Below are 27109 nucleotides of genomic sequence, written 5' to 3' on the forward strand. Positions count from 1 at the left end.
ATAAAACTAATTCACAAGTGGGCGGGGGGGGTGGGAGGAAATTTTACTACAGAACAGAAAAAAGTAACAATCTATTATGGGTAAATCTAAATTAAGAAAAATTTCTTACGCTATATTCTTTTAGTTGAAGGTACAAACACAATTATAAACATGACTAATAGATAATTACAATACAGTAACGGACTGATAAAACACTGTATAGAACAAGTGGCAGATTCTGCTCTTAGTTCTGCTTAGATCCTGAAGTACTGTTTTTTCCTACTTGTGTGAATGCAGTGCAAACAACTGTTGGAGCATACAGAGTAGCTTCCTTTATCAGACCTTTATCCTGCGTGCTATAAAAAATGCCCTGCGAGATTTGTCAAGTTGCATATAATAGGGTTCAAGTTTTTGATTATTGTCAAGAACGGAGCTCAGCAAACCCTTGACAAAGTGCCTACCTTGACAAAGAGCTGGCTTTCCATAGCAAGGCTCCGTTGGCCTGCGGAGGATCACAGATAAGGCCTACCTCCTTACCTGGTGGAATCTTGCAAACTGTTGCTGGGTGCCAGCCGTAGCGCTGGTTGCAGTTGGGAGACTGGACAAAAATGGCACTGTCACTAAGGCACTCGGCAAACACCTCGCCACCAATGTAGTAGAGTCTTACTCCTCTTCCTAGGAAACACAGGGCACAGTTTTGGTTTAGCTTAGAACAATCATCTGCAAAATCTGCAAGAAGAGCTGGTAGAGACATAGACAACCTCTGCATGAGACAGCTCTCAAGAAACAGCTAAACTATGAAAGATGGAGAATGAAACGCAAACCTCTTTTGGCCCACTGGGTACTCCCATTAGGGAGCAGTAAATCTGCTCTGTGAGGGAGTTAAGCTGAGGAAGGCGGGAGGAACAATTTATAAAGTCAGAATTGCTCTCTCCAGCACCACTGTCAATCACAGCCTGGATGGCATAAATTTACCACCTCACAGCCTGCTTGCTACAAACATACATGTCTGATATTTTCCATATGAATGTTCTATCAGTTAACATGTGGTTTTCAACCTTTTCTGAAAGTCATTGCAGCTGGATACAACTGTTTGTTTATTTACTTAGTGATTTGGAATTAAATGATACGTTTTCAAATCATTGCCTTTTGCCTGAGATTACAAGGACAAACATACAGTCCACATAAGAGTTTACACAAATTATTAAAATCTCAGTTAATAAAGAAACAAATTTCGGGAATACATCTTAGTTGCTCAAACAAACATTTGCTGTGGTCTTACATTCCTATTTGAATATCTTGCTTTCATTCTTCCACAGAGCACAAGGACCCTCCTGAAATTAAAGAATGATTTCTGAATCCTAGTGGGGTTTTTTTGGGTTGGGGTTTTCTTGGTGCTAGAAATCATATCAGAAACAAGCAAGAAAAGAGCCTCCTGTACAAAGTTTACTGCTCAGGAAAGGGTATAAAGGGGAGCAAAATCAGGACAAAAAGCAGGTTCATTTTTGATAGAAGTCAGCAGAAAACACAGCAAAGCATAAGCAATTTTGCCTTTTATTAAAATTGCATAAATCTGGGATATTCTATTTAGCACAAGTTTAACTGAAAACCAAATTTAATGTTACCTTGCAATAGAAGCAGGAAAGGTGGAAATTGAGACGAAAATCAAAGAACAAATTTTCCATTTATAAAAGTACAGTCAGTCAGAAAATAAAATAGTGCAGGAGGGAAAAGAAATACACAAGTTTATCACTAACATCCATCCAAATACAGAAGAGTGCATGTAAAAGTTTACATTCTCTCTATATTACATGCAGCAATTCTAGTGTTCCTCGGTGCATTTCTTTATTATACTTTTATGAAAAAATACAATTCGTGTTCCTTTATGGAATATTAGCCTGTGAAACCACCATGGATATTCAAACATAGCAATGTTCTAAAACTGACCAAGCTGCATGCTGATTAGCTAAAGAAAAAGCTTTACATGCAGGTTTCCACGTTCCACCTTGAAAGACACTGACTAAAACAAGGAAATAGAAATTACCAATGTGTCGTCTTGTGAGTTCCACTGCTGCATTTCTGTTCACGTTAGACAGTAAACCAAGGCAGAAGCGTTCAGAATTAGATGGGTCAGTGAAACCATCCACAGTCATAGAGGGCTGAGAGGCGTGGAAAGTCTCTCCCACTCGCTGGTTGAGTTCATAGTAGGATATCGAGCACCAGAAAGCTGGCTCGCAGTAGGTAACAGGCTGCAGATCTGCACAAAATAAAAAGCAAAATGAATCACAGGCCCTCAGGAGGGGAAGGGGGGATGAAAAAAAGCAACCATTTTGAAATATTGTTCTGCTTCATTCCTTGGGCTCGATTTAACCACCAAACTTTAATTACTTGACAGGTTTTAATGGACCGCAGCTAGAAAGTTACGTCACCCCTGAAGCTTTTGGCACATGGAACAATCACAAATAGTCAAAGATATTAGTCACTTAGCAAGTGGGGTGTCACTTAACTATCTTCATACTTGGAGAAAATTTTAAAAATAAACTTAGCTTTACTATGAAATGTGGGATCATTTTTAGGTAGCCAGGACCCTAAAAAGAGAAAAGGGGAGAAAAGGAAGAAACAGAAAAACCTCAGAAAGAGCAGATCACAAACCTGCTTTCAACAACACAGGTCTCCCTAATGCTGGGCACGTACACCAAGCAGCCAGCAAGTCCAACTGTCGTTTGTACTGACTCTGTTATGATCTCTCTAGTGCTGATGAAACCAGTAGAGTTGTCTGCAATATGCACCAAGTTGTACGTAATACTGGCATCAAAGTGATTTAAAAATTAGATACTTTCTTCCAGTGCACTTGATCTCAAACTATCAAAAGAAAATGCATTTCCCCAATAGATGATGGCACATCTCTTTTATTGGCGTTATGGTTTGACTCAGCCTGTGGACCGAAAGGCCCAAAGTTCATGAGCAGACTGAGGCTGAGACAGTCATGGGAAGACAATACTTCATATGCATGAAAGGTGGGACATTCAAATGGCATCAAATGATTTAACTGCTCTCACTAAAGCCAATGAGATTTCAGCAGAGGAAGACTCAAGTCAAATATTCTTGGAAATGCTGCACTGGATGGTGCCCAGTCCCGCTGCAAGCCAAGAACCCGCTGAGCGGAGGAAGTGGAAAGCAGACTAAGCTAATTGATAAGTGTGCTATTCCCCACATTCAAGGCAAGAAATAAAAGCAAAAGAAGAATTCCCTCCAGTCCTTCCCCCAATTTATCACTTCATCCCCATTCAAATGGTGCTTAAAAGCAGAACAGAACAGCTTCCCATCTGGCCAAAGAGTTAACATCAAGCACCAAAACTCCAGCTTTTTCCATAGGCTTAGGTGAATCTGGGGCTTAAGAGAGATCAGCTCCAAACAATCAAAGACAGGTTTTTATCATCCCAGCCTCCTCTCACTCCGAGGAGAGTGGTCTACAGAGGTTTGAGAGTAATTTCTCATCTGGTTCCTGCTGTTACTCCATGACCTTCAGGAACAGGTTGAAGCAGCCTGGCTTCAGCCAAAAGACGTGCTGGTTTCCGCTCCATTACTGTGGTGCACGAGTTCCCAAAGTAGCTAATAATCAGAAAAAACCTTTGGTTTCTGCTTTGCTACAAGCTTTGCTGACAGCAAATAAGGAATTGAAGTGCATCTGGGGAACTCTGTAATCCTTATCACATCTTCGAAGTCTGTGAATTTTGGAGCTTACACCCATTCCCAGCTTCTTTCACAGTCTCTCTCTTTCCTTAATTATATCATCTGAAAGAAAAATGATCTATCACAAGCAAAGCTCGATGTTCCTGCTCTCCTCCACACATTACACCCACAAAAGAAAAAGCGTATCTTACAGAAAAGGACATAGTGCTCAAAGCAAAAGCTAACAGAAGGCAGCTCAATAGAACAGGGGTCACTACATTAATTTAAGAGATCTGGTAAGCACACCTGCTGTTTCTTCATGTTTTAAACAATTTTTTAGCTTAAAGCAAGCCCCTCTCCTGACATGCACAGATGATACTGAACACATTCTGGAGTCACACAAGTTTACCGTCTCTGCCTTTTTCTCTTGTATGACACATTTGGTTGTCCCGCTGGAAACTGCCACATCAGGCATATTTCTCCAATACCAGCCTCGTTTCACCAATTAGTGGTTGTGGCCCGCAGCAGTAGTCTGTACACATCACAACTGGCTCTGAGCTTCACATGACTCCAGTGCAATTTGTATAGAGGTACAGCAAATACCAGCACTAATCAGTGTCTTAAGGTGTGTCCACCCACTTAAGAAAACAGATTGTGTTCCACATGACTGTGCTCTTATTCCACAGTAAGTGCCTTTCTAATTGAAAGGCTGCTCAGCTCCAGAAAAAAATCAAATCAACTTTTGTTGATCCTTAAGTAATGTCCTCAGACTGGTACTATTCAAGTTATAAAAACACCAAAGCCTGTGTTGCTCTCTATGGTTTCGTGGTCCTTTCCTTCAGAAACCACCTCCGCTTGGGTTGGGACTCAAGGGAACTGTGGATTCCTCACTGAAGGATGTACGGAAATTTTATTTCCAGCTTATTTGCAACTTGAGGAAAGACACAAACCAACAAATCCTATTTTGAAGAAAAACTTGTCTCTGAAAAATGCAACCAAGCTTTTAGTGATGCTGCTTTCTCCTGTGATTTTTGGTCTTAGGCTCAGCTTAAGCTGTCACGGGATGGGCAAGTTTCCTCTTGTGTTAGAGCTGTCCTGAATATTAATTTTTAATTTATGGATTTACTGTTTGGGGAGAAGTAAGAGAATGCAACTCTGCTAAAGCCAAAGAATCCTGAGGGGGTACACATCAACTAAAACATGTTGCATTAAACCCAAGAAAATCCTGCCTGAATCATCTCTACACAATCTCAACCTTGAGTCACTACAGCTTTGCTTTCACAAGTGTCTGCTGAGTACTGGGATGCTGCATCTTCCCATACTGCATCTTCCCTACAAGATGAAAGTACTATCTGTACAGCTGTGGAGGATAAAGTATCTGCTGGCTGTTTTGCACCTACACTGTGTGCTCTAAGCATAAGAGCAGTTGTGATCCTAGTTTCAGTTAATGCATTTGATACACAGTGTATATCAAAATTACTGATAAATGTTACCCAGCTGTATTAGTTACAGCCACATTCATTCTAACTCTCTCCAGAAACAAAGATAAAGAGGTGTGCACACTCCCTTCCCCTCTGTACCTTGAGAAGGGCTGTCTCTTCGCTGCTTTGGGAAATAGTGTTTCAACACGGGGAGTAACAGAGGCTTATGTTACTGATGGATTTGACCACAGGGTATGTGCTTATTTTACTTACAGCTTTTGCGTCAAGTCTTTTGCGGAGCAAACACGGACAATGGATTTCCTGTACACCAAGGGACTGCCTCACTCCAAAATAACAATACACATGCAACCTCAGGCCTGGCCCTCAGCCAGCGTAAACTCCCTGACTTCATTCCAAACGTCCACATAATGCTGGCAACTCTCCTTTCACTTTGGTTGTTTTCTGTATTTTCTCCAGTTCATATTTCAGTAATACAGAAGAGATAATTGGACATCTATAATTTCCATTTAAAGCTTATGTTTGACAACTGAAAATTTGACAACCAGAAGTTTGGACCAAAACTCAAATGCTAGCAAATCAAACGCACAAGCTGAAAGGAGGGGAAAAAAAAAAATCCCAATATGTTACCTTGCAACACTTTTGCGCCTGTGAATGGAAAGGTGAAACTCCCTAAATTCCTTCAACCCCATACTACATTCCTACAGCTTTATGCTGAACTACATACATTGCACCTCAAACAAATCCTGCTTCTATTGTCCTAGTTGGTTTGCCTCATGCTAGTTTATTGCCTTTGTAATTCTCTGGAATATGGCCACGGGATTTAAGTCCAAAGTTCAGCTTACACAAAGCAAACTGTCTTAAAAGCTTCAGGTAGTTCTGGTCAAATAAACGGACATCAATGCTGTGACATTATTTTCTTAATGCCAAAACTGCAAAAACCCACCACACTCTGCTGCTGAGAGCTTGCTGATAATTTTCCCCATTGCATGCTGTTGTGTTTTTTAAATTTCTATCCAATTTTCTTAACAAACACATAGAGAAAGCCTGATTAAACTTCTGCAGATCAAAGTACAGCCCTAGACACTGGAGTGTTCTGCTTATCCACAGAATTATACAGCCCAGCAATAGCAGGAGCACTGCAGGCCACCAGCCACCGACTAACTTCTGTCTAACTGGAGAGAGGACCTGCAAAGCTGAGGAAAGGTTCTGCTCTCACAGCCTCTGCAACCCCTTTTGGGCTGCTGGGACTGTGAGGCTGAAAGGTCTCCTGGGCTGCTGGTGTTTTCACCCACACTGCTATAAGCAGCCCCTTACTTCAGATATGCCATCTACAAGGTACAGACGATAAATTTTGTCATTTAACAGTTGTTAAAGAGTTGCTCAGCAACGTGCCATTTCATTTATTATTTTGTAGCTTACGTGCAAAAATTTACAATAAAATTTTTAAAAAGAGGCAAGAAGTTCTTAATTTCTGGAAGCTCTTGCCTAAGAGCAATAAATATGTGGTTTGCAATTTTTCTTTTAACGTTGGTAAGTTAAAATGCTCTTCTGATGTCTGCTGCTTAGACTACAAAGGGACTTCTTGCGGTTAACCAGCTTCACCTGCTTCTACTTAGCTTTTGTCACCAGACAGCACGTTAGACATCTGACAGGCCCATCAGCTGAGCAGCATGTGTTAATAACCAGTGTCCTTGTTAGAAAGGATATGCGTTGGGGCCTCTTTCCTAGAAACTCCTTTTTTCCTTATGTAAGGCAGATGCCACAGTCAACTTGCCAGGTTGGTTTTGTTACATGTAATTGAATTTTTATTTTTAGGTTGAAAAAAATTGCTAGAAATTCTCATCAACTCCTAGGCAGGACACTGGAGCATAGTGGATTCAAGCAAGAAAAGAAAAAAGGAAATAAAAATAAGTCAGCCATGTATTCTCTTCTTAGGCTTTAACAGTTAAAGCAAATAAAAATTTAGTGGCACTGTGGCAATATCTCCCATGCTTTTAAAAAAAAAAAAAAAAAAGCCAAAAAAAAGAAGAGAAAAAGAAATCCCCTCTTCAACAGCCCCAAGATATCCACAAGTCAGCCAATGACTGACAAATTTTGGAGCAGTGTCAAAGTACTCTGTGCCAGGATTAAAAGCATATGTAAACTTTATGGCTATGGTTATTCAAGAGTAATCTCAAGTGGCCTCTGTCTGCTGGCTTAATGAACATTTAGAGAACTGATCCTGCAGCTAGCCAGAGTCACGAGTGCTTTTTATGACAGACTGTTGAGAGCAATTTCAAATAGGGTAAGAGCTCAAACTGATGAAGATCAGACCTTTTATGTCTGTAGGTATGAAAATAAAGGGCAGAGCCATTTCAGAAGACAACAGAGTTTCAGAGATAGCCACAAAACCTCTAATAATATCTCAAAAGTAAAGGCCCTGTTCAATTGCTATTCCTTCTTCTTCAGCTTTCTTCCTATTTACTGTCTACAGGTTATGGAGTGAATCAGTGACAGCAGTGGCCTATTAGGACTGGACTGTGTTCCATCTGAGCACCAACCAACTGGCCTCCTCCACTTTGCTCTGCTCAGTCCATGCTCAGCTTCATACTAGAACAACTTACACACTTGGGCCATCAGTTGTTCTGGTGGTTCAGGGCACTGGGACAAGAGGGCTCCGGGCTGCTTTACACCAGTGCGGTCTAGGGCTGCCCCTCAGGTAAACTGACCCTGTGGTCTGACACCAGCCCAGCACTTGTAGTTTTGTTAGGGCTGTGTAACTGCACACTTGCTCTGCTGGGGACATGGGTTTTCTCCTGAGCTGGGTTTACATGAGGATGTACTGCATTTGCTGCCCCTCAGACAAGCAGATGATTGCCAGAGCTGACAAAGCAGCGCAGGCAAATCTGTGCTCTGAACCTCAGCCCCCTGTCCACGATATGTGGATAGCAGCACTTGCCCTGTAACTAATGTAACACCAAGTTAATAAATATAAAAAAACCTGCAAGGCACTCTGGTATGTTGTAAAAGAGACCAATAAGCGCTACAAATTTACAAAGTAACTTTCCAGGAGACAAAATTTAACCTCAATCTGCCTCCTTTAAATATATAAGAACACAAAACCACCAGCAAAACAGAAGACATACTCATGTAATCAAGCAAGTGTATTTTTGCTGCAGTTCTTCACTCATTCTTTCTGGTATTTGTCTGCCGACATTTCTTGGTTTTTCATTTAACTCTCTGATGTAAGTTCTGATCTCTTTATTTCATATAGTTACTGTGAACCACTGTTACCACGGTAAAGAGGATTAGTGGAAAGGAACATCGCCGCTCACAATCTCATCAGAAGTGCACAACCTCAAGAAATCATCATTAAAATGTCACTATCTTGACTGTAATTACACACAGTTCTCAAGATCACATGCTTACCCAGATTATTGTGTGCTGGAGACATAGGGTTTGGTGATAAGTTGGGAGAACCTGAAAATCAAGACATTACAATTATTAGCACGGCATCTGCACAAGGAAAAACACTTGCACAAAATCTTCAGTGCTGCCTAGGCTTGTTGAGGGATAACCCATTTCTCACTTAAGTCTCATTTTGTGACACCAGCAGCTTCTCTGATGTTGATTGTTCTTTATGTGAGCTTCTAAATGCTATTACTTATATCCACTTGCTACATCTGCAACATTGCTAAGCATCCTCATAATGTATTTGCTTAAGATTAACCCATTATTTTTCAAAACTGAACATGCAGTTAGCTGTTTTACTCTCACCTGCAGTTAACCAAACTCCAGGTACTATCATGACAGCTACGGTCAAATCCAATTAGCTGGGCATTTAAGAGCTTGATTTTACATCACTAGGCACAAAACATGCTCATAAAACATACCACTTCACATCAACAAATCTTACTGGTTTGGGGACGATAGAGTATTGGATCAAACTATACAGATCTGACCAAACAACTGTCAGAGTTTTATCCCCAATCATTTCAATTTGATCCACAAATTCTGTGCATATATTTCAAATATCTGCACTTGGATGTCCAGAGCAATTCTGACAGTCTCTGGATGTCACATGGATGCAGACAGGAGGTTCAGCTCATTTTTTCTTTTCCTCTCATACTGAGTTTGCTGGTTTCTTTAAAATTTGTTTTGCTATAAAGAGGGAAGTCCATGACATCTGAAGGAAAGGATCTAGCATTTGAACATAAATTGGGTATTTATAGTATCTTTCAGGCCAATCCTATTCCAGTCCACTTTCCAAAAAGCCATACATACATTCCACACGTCAACCACATTACCAATAATTGTATGCACTAAAATGGATTGTGTGAATAGGCTTATGTTTGATGTAGACAAACAAACCCACACTGCCTTCCTCCATCTGTATAATCGTGGTGAAAGACTGCAAATCAGTCATCCCTCTTTTAGAATCCCACGTATGCTCTACGGCTGAAGACACGCACAGAAACCAAGATAGTTGTGTGCAGTATTTGCATTAATTAGGTTCTGCATGTCTATCTTTATGTAAGTGCCGTGTATTTGCATATCTCTCTTGTAAAGCATCAGCCCTTCTAACCAAGGATGTGTTTTTGCTTTTCAAGCAAAAGTTTTATGAATTCGGAGTCTGATTCAGTGGTTCTTACAAGCAGTGACACCACTCACATCAACAAGATGCCTTAAACAGTTACTCCCAGAAAGAGGAGACCTACATGTTTAATTTTAAAGTGTTGATACAGGTTAGCATCAATACTAAGGCTGCTCATTCTAAACCTGGTTACTTGTTTTCTTGGCAATGAGAGAGAACCCAGCCTTTCAACTTTCCTTGGGATATATTCACTAAGTGATAAACCCATTTAAAAACAAATCTCCTAGTGGTCATTTCAAAAATAAACTGGACATTTAAGTATGTAAACAACCAAGCGATCAGAGAAATGCCTCAGCAGAAAAGCGACAGCTACATGCAAAAGTTTCATGTGGATACAGACATGTGGATGCAAATACAACACAATCATCCTTAGATGTGTCTCCACTGTTTCAGGCTCCTGCTTAGTAGTATCTAATGACGGATGTTGGAGAGAACAGGAACATGCTTTACCTTTCCCCTGCTCTGTGCTTTACATGAGATGTGAGGCTATGTTTGCACTCCTACAGGGATAAAATACCTCAAACCACCATCTGATCTTCAGTGCCTAAAGAAAAACTATGAAAGTGTCTCTGGTATGACCTAGAAAGCTGCAGCAAATGGCAAAAGGTGACTTACCTGCATCCATGCTGGGGTTCATCTGGTGGTCACTAGTTTCTCCATCCTCACTCAAATAGCCCGGAGGAGGTGTCTCTAGAAGCATAAAATGATCATACTGTCATTGCAACTGGATGCAAAGTCTGAATTTTAGACACCAAAAATATTTACTTTGTTACTCACAAGGAGCTAAATTTCTTTTTTATTACTTTTCTTCTCCAAGCTGCTGAGAGGAGGAGCTGGCACAACCAGGACGATAGACATATTTGTGAATAACAGAGGAGGGGGAAAACAAAAAAATCTGGATTTTCAGTCCCATAAAACTTCAAGCCACGTAGACAGTTTTCTGTCCACATATTTTTCCTTTCCTGGTGTGCAGCTGCATAGCTTGTCCATGCAAATAAGGTGTAAATTGCTTGTAAAAGAGATTCATAAATAGAAGAGTTCAATTCCATCAGAAATTTAGAGAGTTTTACTCAAATTAAAATGGCTGAATTTCATTCAAATCTAAACTTAAGGGAACATTCAGCTTGAGATTCCACAATAAACTGCCTATGTACTACTGAAGGGAAGAGGTGAGTTTAAAGAAAACAAAACAAAACTATAAACAGCACTGTTGTGTGTCTACATTTACAGCTTTTATCTATTTTTGTATAGGTTCCCACTCCTTAACTTCATAGTAATGCTGGAAAGAAAGACTTTTCAGTCACCCAGCTTGGCATACACAGACACGATTCACTGTGCAATATGACCCTTTTCCCTCCGCTCGCTGTATGGAAGATATACGGTACCTGGAATGTAGTTGCTCTGTGGCTCGATACCTGCTGGGAAGTTAGTGTTCTCTGGAATAGAATGACTATAATCGTCTAACGGCGGGAACTCAGCTGGGATCTCTGTGTGCCGAGGCACCAGCACTGGAGGTAACACTGCACAAATGGAAAGGAAAAAAATAGAACAGCAACGTTAACAGCTTTAAAATAAAATGACTGAAACCCTAGAAAATGAAGAGAAACCAGTTTGGAGTAACACCCTTAAATACACGCAACACCAAAGTTGCTAATTAAGGGACACAATTTGATACTTGCTTCTGAAATAACAGCAGCAGTTAAAGATGCTATTCTTAACATATCTCAGCTGGGGACGGGATACGTGCTTATCTGAACACACCTAGTCTGACTGCCCCTTCTAAGGCAAAGAAAACAGGTCGTCTTGAAAAACGATTTAAGAGAAGTTATACTTCATAATTCAAAAGGAATAAATTTCACATAAAATGAAACAGCAAGGTAGGATTAGCATAAACATCCAGACTGGTTCTGCAGATTTGCACTGACATGCAGCAGAACTATCTGCAGTTCCAGATGAAAGTCTCCTTCAGAGGCAGGAGGAGACTTCAGAACAGGAAGTTCAGTTATGCTGGGAGCTATTCTTAGATCCACTTCAACTTAACAGTAAGTTTAGCCTTAAGTTAATACCAACAATTAGGGATGCATAGAACATTGCCGTAGTTCATACTTGTATCTACTACATGTGTGAGTTGTTTACATGCACACAATGCCACATTAGGAACCTGGCAACAATGCAACCTTGGATTTTATCGATTTAAAATTATATTTCCCCCTGAGTGCAGATTCATAAATTATTCTACTGCGTACAGTAAGAGATTACCATCAATAATAGATACACTTTGGTTTTAAAGCCCTACGCCTGCTGCTTTATTCAATTCTGAAATGCACTTATAAATCTCTTATGCTGGTACCGAGAAGCTGAGGTATCCGCACATGGGGCCAGCAGTACCTGGGGTTTCCACTCTTTGGTAATGGTAAGGATTCACACAGACTTCATCCTTCTTCATGTTGAATGCATACTCGCACATCTCCATGGCACGTAGCTCATGGTGGCTATGAAGGTCTGGCCACCGCCACAGCCGGCAGTAGATCACATGGGGAAGACCCTTCCGGTGAGAGACTTGCAGCCGGCCATCTAATGATCTGCAGGCAGAGCATAAAGACCACAGCAATTTAGATTGGCGTTAATAAACACGTAGTACTGACCACAGCCCATCGGACGCTACAATGGGGAACCTAATGGGAACGCTGCAGACTTCAGCAGGAGGCTCAGAGCACAGGCTGCCCAGCCAACTCAGTATCCTGACACAATCCCAAGAGGTGCTAGTCACCAAAACCCGCTGAGACAGTCCTGCAAGGAGGCTTTCCCGTCCCAGTCTTCAGGCCAAGAAGTTATCTCTGAAAACCATAAAATGTTTCTTTGATATAACAGCCCTGCTCTGGATTTATTCATTTTCTGAAGAGAGGTTAATTTGGAGGCAGAGCCAAGAGCTACAGCCAGTAAGAATACATCAATTTAGTGGTAATTCTGAAGCATTTATGTGTGTCCTAATGAACAGGCCATTTGCACACTTCTCAACAATTTATGCTGTGCACATAAAGGGATTACATCTTAAAATATGTGCTAATAAAACTGGACTTTTAAAATGCAGAGAGACACATGAATTTTCATTGTGACAAAATAATCCAAAATTGATATAGATACTTTTTCTTTAAACAGTGTTCACAAACATTACAAACAAGCAAGGCTTCCAGTTCCATTTTCCAAACTGCAGCTTGAAAGCAAAACATAGTTTTTTCAGCATTGCTTACTTTTGTTTTTACATCTAGCCTGTGTCTCCTCCAACACCTTTTTCACCTAATCCTATCCTCGCCCCAGAACAGCCTGTTGCTAGCAAACCTTCCTGGGAAGCAAGACAAGTGTGTTCAAATCCTCTCCATCAGAGGAAGGAGTCGGAGCAGGGTCTCCTCCATCCTGAATGAGGGCTCCACTCCCTGAGCCACTAAACGCAAACTGCCCCCAGGCACTTTCTTTGAAGTCTAACCCTTCATTTCCCTTGTTTTTCTTAATGACTGAAATGAAACACTTCAGGGGTTTGGTGAAATGAAATATTTCTATTTTTTAATTCGTCAAGGAAAGGAAAAAAATAAAAGAAAATTGAAATTTTACTCGGAATTATTTCCCTTGGTTCTTTGGGTTGGCAGCCAATCTAGAAAAACAAAACAAAACCAAACCAAAACATACAAACAATTATTCAAACAGTGGTTGCACTAGTCTTGGCTGCCCTAAGAGAGTTTTCCCAAAAGCTTCTCTGGCAGAGCTCGGTAACACGCACACCTCTTGTAAACACCGCTACAAAAACAAGGCAGGCAAAACGCAACCAATCCAAGCTATTACTGACAATCGCTTGATTTAGGGGAGCAGGAAAACATGTCATATAACTGTTACGTATGAAGTATATAAGGAATCGATGCCATCACTGAGGGACTTGCTGGTACAGGTTATAAAACATCTAAAACCTGCAAGTATATTACAGCCCTGAAAAATGCACAACGCCCACAGTTATTATTTATAGTATGTATTTATAGTATGTATTTCTTCATATTGTGCCTGTTATTTATGGGTCACGCGTTCTCTTCAGCCTGCTCTGTGGCGGCGTGACCAGCCAGCTGAGTAGCTGGCACATTTTCCAAGTGGGTTCCTATGCTAAGCTCCTTCTGAGGACAGGAAAGCAGAAATCAGTCTTCCCAGGTGGAAGACTCACAAGGAGGGCACCAGTGCCTAGAACTGATCTTCTGTGGAAGGTGGGAATCTTCTGTGCCCACTTGGAAGGGTATCTTGCATCTAAGTGAGGATAAAGGAGAAAAAAAGAAGACTCGGAGAGATTATTCCAAGTATCCCACAGGAGACACACCTGTGGCAAGTGTTCTTACTGTTCCCAGTCACCATCAACAGATGGACATCACAGCAGCACAGGCAGATTTGGGTTGAGGTTAGCAGCTGAGATGGGGGGACTAACACAATGTGTGTATGACGTTGGGATTACTCGTAGGGATGAGTCCCTCCCTACATTTCCCAGGGTAGAAGAAACTCCTTATATCTACAACAAACTTCCCAGTCAGCTGGAGGGTAAAGCGCACTTCTTCCCATCACCCCAGGGTTCTTGGTAAGAGCTATGAAGTCTTTACAAAAGATGAGCCAGTACATCCACATGCCTGACTCACCCTCTGGATGCAGCAGCCCTTGCCACCCAGGTTAATGGAGACACCATGGCTAAGGGGAGAGAGACACCACGTCACTGTTGTCTGAGCAGCCCCCAAATCCTGAACAGCTTCTGTGGTTATCTAAAAAAAAAACAGCCTAAAGCATAACATAGCTCTCAACCACTAGTAACACAGCTACTCATTGTTGTTAGCAGAGACTGCACACTGTTGTGTTGTGCTTGCTATCTGCCACTGCTTATGGCACGAATGCTGTCTACGAGGCAGAAGAGATGGACTTCTCTACAGTCTTATCTAAAAAGACTTTTTAAAATGGCAGAGCCATATGTTTTCTTTTCAAATGTAACAGCCTCCTCTTCTCCCCTCTCCCCCAATAAGAAGATAAGGTAAAAGAAATTATATTTCCCCAAAGCCCTGAGGGATAATTACATTTTTATGATTGTGAAATCTCTCCTCAGGCTCTTTGTTAAGGGACTTGCGACAAAAGATCGTCTACATGTTCTTGGGAAGAACGTGGCTAAGTAACAGGGCAGCTTTATTTCTTTCTGCTGTCCGGCCTCAACCCTCAGGGAGTATTTTCTCCAAAGCAACAAGTAACTGGTATGGCTGCGATGGGACACAAGATTAGATGAGCAAACACTGTATTCTACTAAAGGCAGCTTTTTGTGTAGATACAGCACTCCAATTACCACAGTCAACTGCCACGTCCTTATTAGCTGACTGAATGTTCATTTGTCAATGCAAACACTTGATTGAGCACAAGAACTGTCCTGAGTACCCAGCCATCTCACTAATAAATGATCTAGGCTGCAGTCTTAGGGGCAGCTGTGCCAAGCTACAGGACTAGCACCGCCTTGGTGAGATGGTCTTCCTCCTGGCCAACACACTCCCATTTCCTCAGTCCTGCCCTATCTCATCTCCTCCCTTCCTTCATCCTGTTCCCTCAGCATCATACCACAGGCAGGCTCAGGTCTCTAACTTGGCAGACTATCCACTTTTTCATGGGTTAGCAGGCTGTAACATTTCTTGGAGAACCTGTTGAAAGCCAAAAGTTGGCGCGAGATGAATTAGTATATACTTTTGTTAGCATGTACCACAGCTGAGGATGCATTTGACTGGCTCATCATCTCTGGAGTCCACAGCCCTCAGGGATGACCCAAGCAGGTGTGTGCCTCACATCCCTGTGCAGTCATCTGATAACAAACTCCCTAGCACACACAGCTTCTACCCTTTCCTGGTCCTGTTCTGAAGCACAGTCTGATCTTGAAGGCTGAAGTATTCCCCACCACCTGAGAGCTCAGCACATCCAGGCTCTATTAAAATTGGCATAATCTAAGCACCAAAATTTCCACCGGGTTACTGAAATGTTCCTCCTTCTTATATTTCTTTTAACCAGCCTGTGTTGAGCAGATCCCCCTGTACAGCTGACTCAAGACATTTATTATTCCATACTACCTAACAGAATTTCTTTTAAAAATACCAAAGCTTCTTTGGCTAAAAATTCAGTATTGAATGGTTCTCTCCAAAATTAGCACCATTTATTTTGGTGAGACACTATGTCTTCAAAGTGTCTCTGTACTGCATGGTGGGATTAAATAGCAGAAGTTGTGAAGAGTTCTTCTTTTCACAGTGTGGATGTTTAGATCGAGAGGGTGATGCAGGCTCTTACTGCCAGAGGGTGTTCTAGTGCATCTTTCGTAACCAGCACGTATCCTGAACTTGCAAGATAAGAACAAGAAAATATTGTGATCCACAAGACTGTTTTACTCAGGGAAATACGATGAGCTGTAGTTATCACCGCCTGCGAGTGTGAGAGCATGTAGGCTATGAGAGCCTGCAAGATAAAGTACAAAGCCAGAACACAGCAAGATTGCTGAGCTGATACCAGTTAGCAGCGGTTTATAGCAAAGAAATGAATTCAACAGTGATTCAGAAAAACAAAGTCCTGATATGACCAGACAAAGAAGCAGCAGAGAGGAGGAAAGCTCAGCGGTATCAAGGATCAGCCCATTGGGAAGAAGGGCAGAGACCAGCACTTCCCCACCTGAATGACATCTGCGTGGCCAGCAGACCCGCTGTGAGGCTGTGCTGGTGCACGAAAGCAGACCAATGCCTCACAGCACGTTTGTCCCAGCCCCTGTGGTGGGTGTTAGCAATAAAGACTGTGCACCCATATATCCTGTGTGTAGGATACAGCTCAGAAGAGTCAGTGCTTAGTAAAAGATACCCAAGGAGAAATTGGCTGAAGGCTTGAGGGTTACAATACGGTGCATTCAAACACGATCAAGAGGTATCCAGTGGAGAGGTTACTCCACATCTAGGGCAGCTACAACCAGAGATTAAAAAAGACTGAATGAAGAAAGAGGGACCAAGACTCCAGGAATGCAGTCAGGTAATTTAACTGCTTGCACAACAGCATAAGGCATGGTCAGGACACCATTGCAGTGGCCATAAGACACAAACAAAAAACCCCTCAGGCTGAACACCTTTAGGATTGATCCATCCTTATATGTTGTTACAAGCCATTTACTAGGAAAGTTTAACACACGAAACTGCTACTCAAACTGTCCAGACAACTGTTGCTCAAAGAACAAAGCGCAATAGTGACTCTTAATAGCAAAAACAGGCAAGGGAGGAAAAAAGAATTAAGCTTTTTTTTTTTTTAAACAATCCTCTGTAACTGTCTGAAAAAGAGTGAGGAGTAAATAGGAGAACATTACATTGTATAACAGGAATTTGACTTCCAGGCCTGATTGGAGGTTTTTTTCGTTGTTGTTTTGGGGTTGGGTTTTTTCTTGGTTTTGTTGTTGTTGTGTGTGGGTGTTTTGTTTGCTTGTTTTTTTAAAAACCTGATTTAATTTATAAAATCTTGAATCAGGAAAGGAAAAAACCAACCCCACTCTTTAAAAGATGTTATTTCTTATTTTCCTCTTTGAGCATTTTGCAGCTATCTTTCCTCTAGATGGGTAATAAAACTCTTCCTTGAACCCATTTTCCTTCCTTAAAAGTGAAGTTGAAATCAGTGGAATGCAGTAATGCAAATTAAGCAAAGTGATATAAGCAATAAGATATTACAGGGGGGTTTTGTCAAGGTTCAGATTTACTCTCTCAGAGATCCATTCCCTCCCCTTACCATTCACATACATACTCTCTTGTTTGCAAACCCCATCAGTTTTATATCCCTGTCATTAATCTTCCAAGAAAGCAAAATGCCTGAAAGCTCAGGTATCCAGTAACACCAGCATGCACGAAAAGGGGTAAGGAAAACAGAAAAACAATCAGGAAGAAAAAGCTTAAGTTATGTATTTCCAGGGGATTCTTATTAAAAACCACGAGCAGAAGCTGTTGTTTAAACCCATGACAAATAGGTTGCCAGTATGCTCTCAAATGCACCAAGAACTATGGCCACAGGCTGTGATTTTCTCCTAAGCACACAACATGGTAAGTAGTTCCTTACTGGCCCTGCATCTGGGCTACACCAGGAAAGTAAGCATTTATTCTTGTAGCAGAATCTGGCTTTTGTGTGCAGAGCACTGCGATATCCACAGGGTTTCACTGAAAAGTTGGATAAAATCTCAACTTTCACTGAATACTGGCCAAATGAACAACACTGAATTAAAAAAAAAAAAAAAAAAATGACCCATGCAGCACATTTGTAATTCAAAAGCTGATCCCTTGCCATCTCTTTCCCCTCAATTTGCTCAGCATCACTAAATTTTGCAATTTCTGGTGCAGTTTTAACAGTACTGTCATTCAAGTTCTAGAAATAGAAGTAACCATGTCAAACGGAGGTTTGCAACGCACATTATCACACTGTCATAGAGGAAACTAATAATTAATATTTCTACTTAGCACTTGAATTTATAGATTAAAATAATTAACAAACATCTAATTTGCAACACACCTCTATGGAGAAGTGTGGTTAAACCACGACAAGAGCGCAAATTTTTACTTCCCCCAAAGCAATGAAATTAAATGGTTCTCGCAAAGCAAAAGAAAAGTTTGTGCCAGAGCAAACACCAGAAATAAGGAGTTCATCACCCCCTAGATGCTATCAAAGATCACAGCTATTTTGTGCTGGTAATTCTCTCCTCTGGACTGCTTATTCTTCCCACTAAAGCCCTCCTTTGGATTTAGAAGAAAAACACATCTCCTCAATGTTTGCAGAGAGTAGCTGACTTTCAGATGCTTCTGACCTTCGCGACGAGGTGCTACGGAGCAGGAGCACTGCGGGCAAAGGCACGAAGAGGAAGCAACGGGCAAGGCTTGGGAACCTGTGCAGAGGTTATCACAGGCTTTGGGCAGAGCGCTGCGTGTGTACTCACAGGCAAGCACAGGACGCCACTGAGTGGGTGGCACCGCTCCACGCATCTGCTGGCCATGAAGTCTTGAACAGAGACTGCTAGAATCTACAGCCTGCAGTATCAGGTAAAGATTTTCAAGGTAAAGAGCAATTCCCATTTTTTCTGATGCTGCGTAATTCTTCTACTCAAGTCTCATTTGTTCTGGGTTTGAAAAAGTAGCTGACAATACAGAGGTTACCAATATATCTTGTGTGGGCTTCTAACTGCCTATTTACATCTCTCAGTCTTTACTAAGGCTTTGCAGACTTTCCCTTCCCCCACTCGAAAGCTGAAGAAATACAGCACAGAGAGTTGATGTCAGGATCAGATTATGACAGCATGAGTCATTTATTAAGATTCCAGTAATGCTAAGCTCTTTAGCAGGTGCCTTGAGACCATATTTTTCAGAGTCTAATTTCAGATTCAGACATAAGTACGTTTTATTGGTTTACCATAAACTGTCTGTCCATTGTTGCTCCTCTAAAGCCGCCTTCTGCTTGTCCTCTACTCCACAGCTCTCTTCTCCGAGCTGTGTCCACTTCTACTTCCTGCTGGCATGCAAATAACAGCTTAGTTTAATTTAGATTTCTTTAAAGCTACAGATAGATGTTGTTTTGTCATGTAGTATCACAACCTAACTCTTTTTTCATCTGTACTTTTTACTGATCTCTGTCATTTACACCGCTTCTGCTTATGCCACAGCTACAGGATATTGGCTCCTGGCTATCAAAGCCAGCTCCCTTTCCTCTATTTTTAGCCATTTTGTAATTATATGCCCCTACATCTCTCTCACCTCCTCCTTTTTCTGACAGCCAGCAGCACAGAAGATAGGTACTTCAGAGGCCCAACCATGCATGTCCTTCACCCTGCTACACCAGAAAGGACATAATATATCCTAATGCTTAATTAAGGCTTAATCATAAACTCAGTTCTAAACTTCCTGATATACATCCCGATATTTCTGCAATCTGCACTTGTCCAGTTGCACTTGGACCTGCAAGGTGGATGGCAGTTCTCAGAAAAGCTACACTCTTTTACTACTGCCATTTCAAAGGAAAGCAATGAATTCCCCAGCAAGGCACCAAACTGAAAACACACCATTTCTAATAACTGCAGCAGAAATTATGCAGTTCGAATGTCTCTGATGGTACCCTTCTACCCTGGGGAAGGCCACAGCTGTCACCAAAGCAAGGTAAAAAAACCCTAACTCTCATTGTTATTATGGCAAGAGGCAGATAGGGCAAGCTTTACTTTGGTAATATGGTAATTCACTACAAGTTTACCATGAATAGAAATCGGTAGAGAGTAAGGGATGTAAGTGGAACCTGAGGCCATAAGTGTTTCTGGAGTTATTGCATGCAAGCCCTTGCCCAGTTACCTTTTGTGGAGCAAATGTGAATTTTTGCATGGCTTTCATAACTCCTCTAAATTTGAAACCCAATTTTTCTAAGCAGTCCTAGTCCTTTTATTTATTTCAGCAAAGATTATTTGCCCAAATCTGTGTCAGATTCATCTGAATTTATTTGTCCCCTTAAGGGGACTGGGGGTGGAGGAAATGGATGGACACGTAAGAAGCTCAGCCTCTCAAAAGGAGCATGCCTTTTTGAAAAGTCATTTATCATATGAGCTCGTCATCTCTTCCCAGAATCCTGTGTTTAACTCCAATCATGAAATCTAAAACCCAATGCACTTTCATCCAACCAAACCAGCAACTTCCTCTCTCCAAGGAGATTCCAGGCATACTGATGGGTCTGTGTATTTGTATGTTCAGAGGAGTTTCATAAGGAGAAAACGGATGGATGGAAATGCCAAAGAGATTCAGATAATCTTCCATAACACAGAGTGCATTCAAAACAAAAGTATTTCAAGAAAGACTGAATAATGGAGCACATGGTCCTGCTAGCAATCAAAAAAAAGGCAAAAAAAAAAAAGCAGAGGCAAAGCTCAGTTATTCTGTTAGCTTCCATGGTACTTATACCCATTTACATTTAGTATCTAGCTTCAACATGCATCTTCTTGATACTGTAGGGAAAAAAAAAAATCTTCCTATTTTCACTGAAGTCAGGAGAGTTTTGCAAATTAGCCTCAGCTGTTGATAGAGCCCGAATAAAACCAGAGCAAAATAACCAAGAAAAGAATATGCTGCTTAACTGCTGAAAGATAAACTAATGTACTGCACACTGTTTAAGTAAGTCTCACACCAAGAACTGTTGCCCCAAATATGTATGTCTGCTAACAAAAGCAAAAGTGATTATCATAGTGAGAGTGTTGAAAAATGACAGTTTTAAGACCTTGGACTCCCCTTCACAATATATACAATTGCCAGTGCCTTCAACAGAAACTTCATATAAATACCAGAAGTCGGAACTGACTTCTCAGACAAATGTTTGTGCGTTCTATCAAGCTGGGACAAAGCCAACATTTCTTATGGAAACATTTTTGGTGGTCCTGGGCAAAGAACATGTTTACTTTATAGCAGATATAACTAAAAATACACTGTGCTACAGCCTCCAATTATCTTGTTTGGAATAGTTTGAGGCTACTCGAGGTTCATTGCTGTTATTTTCTTTATTATATACTGAAAACGTTGCTGTTTTTCCTGTAATTTGAAAAGCAGCTATTTCAAGATTTGACATCTATGTTTGTACCTCCCCCGCGTGGATAACAAGATCCAGGGTGAAATTTTCCAGAGTGCCCATCTCCCATTTTCAAAAGCAACTCAGGTACTTAAGACATAGATCGATACTTTGCTTAAATTACATAGGCCTTTTAAGTCTTCCATTAATTCCACTGGCTCTACATTATAATGCTTTTCAAGCTGGTTTAACAGCAACTCAGATATATAATTATTTGCACAACCAGTACTAATTAACAGCATACCACAAACAAGGGGACCTGGTCCCACAAACACTCACACTTCCATCCAACATCCTCCCCCACCCCGAGCCCCTCTGCAGGGATGTCCTTCAGGATCCACTCAACAGCAGAGCTACACATGTGCTCAGATGCCTCCGTGATGAGGACCTGTTCTTCATTAAGGCTGATCAACTTTAAACGAAATGCAGCTTGCTTACAAAAACTTTAGTCTGGGTTCCTTAGCCTTCAGCTTCTCCCATTCTCCCAAACAATTAACTGCCTCTCTTTTCCAATCGAGCTTTCCCAGCCTCCGACCCGCTCTGGCATCCTGCAAGTTGTTAATGAATCAGTTCTGCATGAATCATTTCCCATGTGCAGACTGTGTGTTTCATCACAGAGCAGATTCTCACAGACTTTCCTCCTTGGTCCCGATGACAAAGAACTACCTCCACTACCAAAACATGCCTTGAAGTTTCCACAAGGAGTTAACAGAAGGTGTGTGCCATGTGAGAGGTGAAAAGGGTAGTGGAAGAAGGCTGTGTTAATTTTACAACGCCGACTTCCTTAATTATGAGTCACCAGCAATACAGGAGAAATCCAGCTTAAAAAGTAAACCTAAAAGAGTGTGATGTCTTAGGGGAATGCTGCACATTTAAGATGAAACGCCTCATTAAAAGCCCACAGAAGTTAATATTTTACAGTCTCTTATGTCTGTAATTACTAGTGAAATCAGAGACTCAAGACTCTGCAAGAGTTCGTGTGTATTTGGAGGAACAACTTTGTAAACTTCTCTGTCTCATAATCAGGTTTTACAACACATCTGAGAAGGCTGAGGGAAGAGAGGAGGTGGTGTTACAGGCTTTTGGTTCGTTAGTTTTATTTTGGGGGACTGTTTCTATACAGTAAGAGAAGAGGGTTATTTGTACCAGAGAGGTGAAAAATGCTTCAGCTGAAATTTTTTTTTTCCCCACCAAAAACTCTTAGCAGCAAAAAAGGAAGCTGTGTATGTGGCCTACCTGAAAGCTTCCTTTCTTCTAGTAAACCAGTTGAAAGAGTTTTTTTCAGGCTACCACTCGCAGCTTAATAGCACAGCCGACGTACCCGTGAGACGTGCCATGCAGCAAGAGAAAGTCACTCCCTCAGCCATCCCCTCCGGCCAAGATAATTCATGGAAGCCCAATTCTGCTTTCCTAAATTACATATTATGTTTAAAAAAAACCCGACACTGAAAAACTTTGAGAAAAGGAGGGGGGGAGAGTATTTTCCCCATGCTGCAAGGCACGAGGAATTCCCTTGCTCACCAAAAATCAGACTTTTACATGCTGTTGCTCCCTCTATCAGGATGCACCATTTTCCCATTGAGATCTGGAGCAGTCACTATCTATTTGAAGGAAAGCAGCACTAACACAAGCACAGATGTTTTCCCTCTATCCTTCACTCTCCCCTGCCTTAAACTGCACCAGCTCTGCACTGGTGATATGGCTGGGAGCAAGGATGTATAATTTCAGTGCTTAACTCTGACTAATGCAGGATGTGTGGGAGAGCAGCACAGCGGCATGAATAACAGCTCTATAAAGCACATATCAGTATCACGCTAAGTCATTCTTATCATCCAGACCGGATCTCAAGCATGTGCATGCACGGTACCTTTCCTGTAAAGGTTTTATCATTACTATTGCTTGCATGGAAATCCAGCTATTATGACACAAAAAGGAGCAGGAAAAAGCAAGTACCTGAAATCAGCATAAACAAATACCTTATTTTCATGTAAATGTCAGTAGTAATAAAAACTTGAGGCAAGAATGATTAAAGAACAGTCCAGAAAAGAAACAACACGAAAACAGGTCACCCTTCAACCGCCACAGGAGACAGAACTGTTCCCAAATGAGATGTTTTTCAAAAGTTTTCCATGAGGTCTCCATAACGAACAGCTGAAAATATCAACTGCATCAAAACTCACATTTAAGTAACAGAGAGACATTTCAAGTAGCTTTCCTGTTGTCATCTCCCCTTTCCCTCTCTCCAAACTAAAAAGAATATTTAATATTCACGTCCTGGGAATCTCACTGGATAAACGCTTAAACATTAAGCTTAAACTAGAAGTAGATCTCGAGCTTGCCAAGGAAAGGGGAACAAGGAGGGAAGCAGACTCACAGGTAAATATTAGTTTGTACTTGAAAAAGCCAGAGCACATTTTAAAGCTGCTTTTCATTTTCGTGCCAGCTTCACATTGTCCTCTGTCCAACGTTGGTAGGGCAGGGTGACGCAGGGGGAACGAGCGCCTGGTGTCTTTGGCAGCTGGTCCGGGGTGACAGTGACACTGCCAGCCATTATCAGACAAATTATGGAAAATGATCAGCAGAATTCCAGAAACAAAGGATGTTTTTCTTCCTCGTTTTCCTTAGGCCTCACTTGGCCGGTGCCTCTAATGCCAGCCACACAGGAGTCTGGCTGGACTGTTGTGTGTGGTTTTGGCACTCACAAAAGGGGCAAGGAATGCTGTTTGGGAGCACAACTCTTCTCCTCTTTGCTCCCAGCCGGTAACCACACAGGCCTCTCTTTCCCAGGCCTCATATCACCTTGCCATCTGGCAACCTTCATGAGTACTGGCCTGAGCTATAATGCTAGATAAAGACTGGAAGTTCTTTAAAGCCACAGAAGAGATCCCTCCTGGCCTGCAGCAGTAGACCAGCATCCCTTTGCTGCGACCTGAAAGAGGAATCCACAGAAGACAAAACAGTTTTCAGTTCTTCAAATCCTGAAGTGTTTTCAAAACTATGCAAGTGTACAAATAGATCTGTCCATCTTTGTGGTATAGCCAAGATGAAAGTAACACTAAAACGCTGCTGAACAGCTCACAGCAACATTAACAGCACTTTCATGGTCAACATGAAGACCACCACCACTCACTGCAAATCAAAGCTTGAGGGAAACTTTGGAAGCAAACCATAACAACTACTCGAGATGAAATGCAGACAGAAGACCCAGGAACACCACCCAGCTTCTCTAAAACAACACGATGAGGCATATAGAGGTAACAGTCAATTATGGCCTTCTTTTTATGTCTCCTCTTTAGCAGCAGAATGCACTTGTTAGGTCCCTGGGTCAGCAGTGACTCAGAGAACAGAGGGCCTTCCAGTGAATCATCCACACATTTTTAAGAACCCTCCAGGTTTTGTTGGTTGGGAGATGTCTCACTACCTACACCTTCCCTAAATACTAACCAGGCTGTCCAAGGCATGAGTGAGAGAGAGCACGCGATCAAGGGCCCAAAAGAGCAGGCAATCCTCTCTGAACACCCGAATGCTACAAACAGGAATACAAGTCACACGCAGATCTAGCAGCACTGCTCCCTCCTACAGCATGTGAACACGGGCATAAACTACACACAGATAGGGAAACAATGGGATAAGTCACAAATATTCGATTTCACAAGTCAAGACAGTTTTCTTTCCCCTCCCCTCGTGACTAAGCTTTTGGTCCACACACCCACTCTATCCTCAAAAAACAACTCCATGAAACAAATTTGATTGCTCTAAAATACACACAGGCAATGACCAATCACACCTCCTCCTCACAGCACTAGGTCTATTTACTAAGAGTCTGCACCAACTGTCTGCTTTGTACGTAACAGGATCCAACTCCCTCTCTCAACGAGACATTAAACACTAGCAAGTCCAACTCCTCTCCATTTTCCTTATCCCATTCCCAAACCTCCGAGTGTGCAGACAACATTGGTCGTCCAGATGAAATCACTCCTAGCTGCTTCCAGGGAAAGGACGCTGCTGTGCCCAGTGTGCCACGGACCAGAATTGATCCCAAACCAGCGCTCAGGAGTATGGCAAGGAAACGAGAGCAGTGGGCTGTGCCACAGAGGGAAAGGAGAGCGGTGGCAGCAGTCCATGCCTTGCTGCCTCCCAACATCCTGCTGAGCTTATTAGCTTAGGCTTTGTGCCATGCCTTACCTTTAACGCACTGCTGCTACGCTGCCTGAGCACTGCTGGTGTAACGGCAAGGACACTGCCTGCAACTGGAGGCAGAAGACCCAGATTTCATGCCCATCCTGGCACAGACCTGCTGCGTAATGACGACATTAAGCCTTACTCTAGGAATCTACCCACCATCCAGAACCACTGCTCCACACTACCTCTAATAGCCTCCCAGTTGTTTTCTCTTTGGTTTACTACTTGCACCTTGATACATTTTTCCTGCACAAAATTTAAGAGAAAAAAAAACCAAAAAACCAAAAAACAAACAAACAAAAAAACCCAACAAAAAACCCAACCCCAAAAATCCAAATTAAGATCTACACCTTCTTTTTCCTCTTAAGAACCAAAACAACTTGCCTTGTCCTTAGGTCATCCCATCTAATCTCTTCCTCCTCTCTGGCACATCAGATAAATATCTTGTTCTTCCAACCCATCAAAAAACACAGCTGCTAAAATTATCATTCTGACCCATCAATCACACTCCTCTCTTAATCTGTCCGGTATCTTCTATGAGGTATTAAGTTCAAATAGCCTAGAGCCTTGTCCTCAAGGCACTCCAGCCCTCTTTATAACCCGAGAGCTCATCCCAACTGCAGCTTCTTCCCCCTCCTCCCAAATTCCTTGCCCAGACTGGACATCCACCACATGCTTCCCCCTTGGCTGCTCCTTCCCTCCCCACCTCAGTCCCTCTCTCTGCCTTGTGCAGCTTTCAGCATTACACTGGGGCACAGAAAAACCTTCCAGCCCTGATGAGATGGAAGGATGATCCTTCACTCTCACATTTCTTTGGAAAGGCCAGTTAAACTGTGTGTGCCATACACTATCAACATGATGCAAGCAGACAAAAAGGTTTACAGAGAGGAGATGGTGCAAAAATATTAAAGTAATTAATATAGCCCACGGTTATAGCTTTCTCTGGATATTCCCATTAATACTGTCTGGCATCTTTTAGACTGCCAGCTATTCAGTAGAGGGACAGTCTGTACTTCCCCCCCCTTCTAAAGCAATAAGCACATTCTTGGCAGCTAAATTATTAATAAGAAACAAATGGTAATTGATTTATAGATGAGTCCGAAAGAGAGGATTTGTCTTCTTCAGTCATCTAAGTCATCATGCCCACATGGCTTTGCCCCAAAACTTCAGTCTCCCACCCAGACCCGTAGTGCAGCATATCCAGCTCCAGATCTGTGTTTATGTGACCTCTTTACCTCTGTTGTATCTGACCGCTGACCAGATATTGCAAAAGAGAAACAAAGTGTTCATTGTTCTGTCTTTCTCGCTTCTCAGCCGGCAAGAAAAAGCTTAACTGGATTAGTTCTTAAGATTTTATTTTTATCCATTGTGAGCTTGTGAAAAAAAAAAATACTCAAGGAAAAGATGAGTTTTGCATTCAGGCTTTGAATATGCTGAGCTTGGGGAATTAGCTCGCTCTCTCTGCTGGTGGAAAGTTCCACAGTTCTGGCCCAGCTCTTCACACCAGAAGTATCTGTCCTCCTCCTCTGAGCACTACTTTCTCACATTTCAGCTCCAATAC

The 27109-nt window shown here is 41.8% G+C and overlaps 1 protein-coding gene across 2 annotated transcripts in view; it reads right to left on the bottom strand.

Moving 5' to 3' along the window:
* SMAD3 (SMAD family member 3) overlaps positions 1-27109 on the bottom strand; it is a 79774-nt gene that overhangs the window by 10650 nt on the left and 42015 nt on the right. For both annotated transcript variants that reach the window (XM_074837316.1, XM_074837317.1), the window contains exons 2-7: positions 12115-12308; positions 11112-11246; positions 10342-10416; positions 8502-8552; positions 2024-2236; positions 517-654 (exon numbers count right to left, since the gene is read on the bottom strand). In XM_074837316.1, coding sequence (XP_074693417.1) covers positions 517-654; positions 2024-2236; positions 8502-8552; positions 10342-10416; positions 11112-11246; positions 12115-12308 — 806 coding nt within the window. The remainder of the gene's footprint in view (positions 1-516; positions 655-2023; positions 2237-8501; positions 8553-10341; positions 10417-11111; positions 11247-12114; positions 12309-27109) is intronic.

Source organism: Strix aluco, chromosome 12, assembly GCF_031877795.1.
Source record: "Strix aluco isolate bStrAlu1 chromosome 12, bStrAlu1.hap1, whole genome shotgun sequence".
Lineage (NCBI taxonomy): Eukaryota > Metazoa > Chordata > Aves > Strigiformes > Strigidae > Strix > Strix aluco.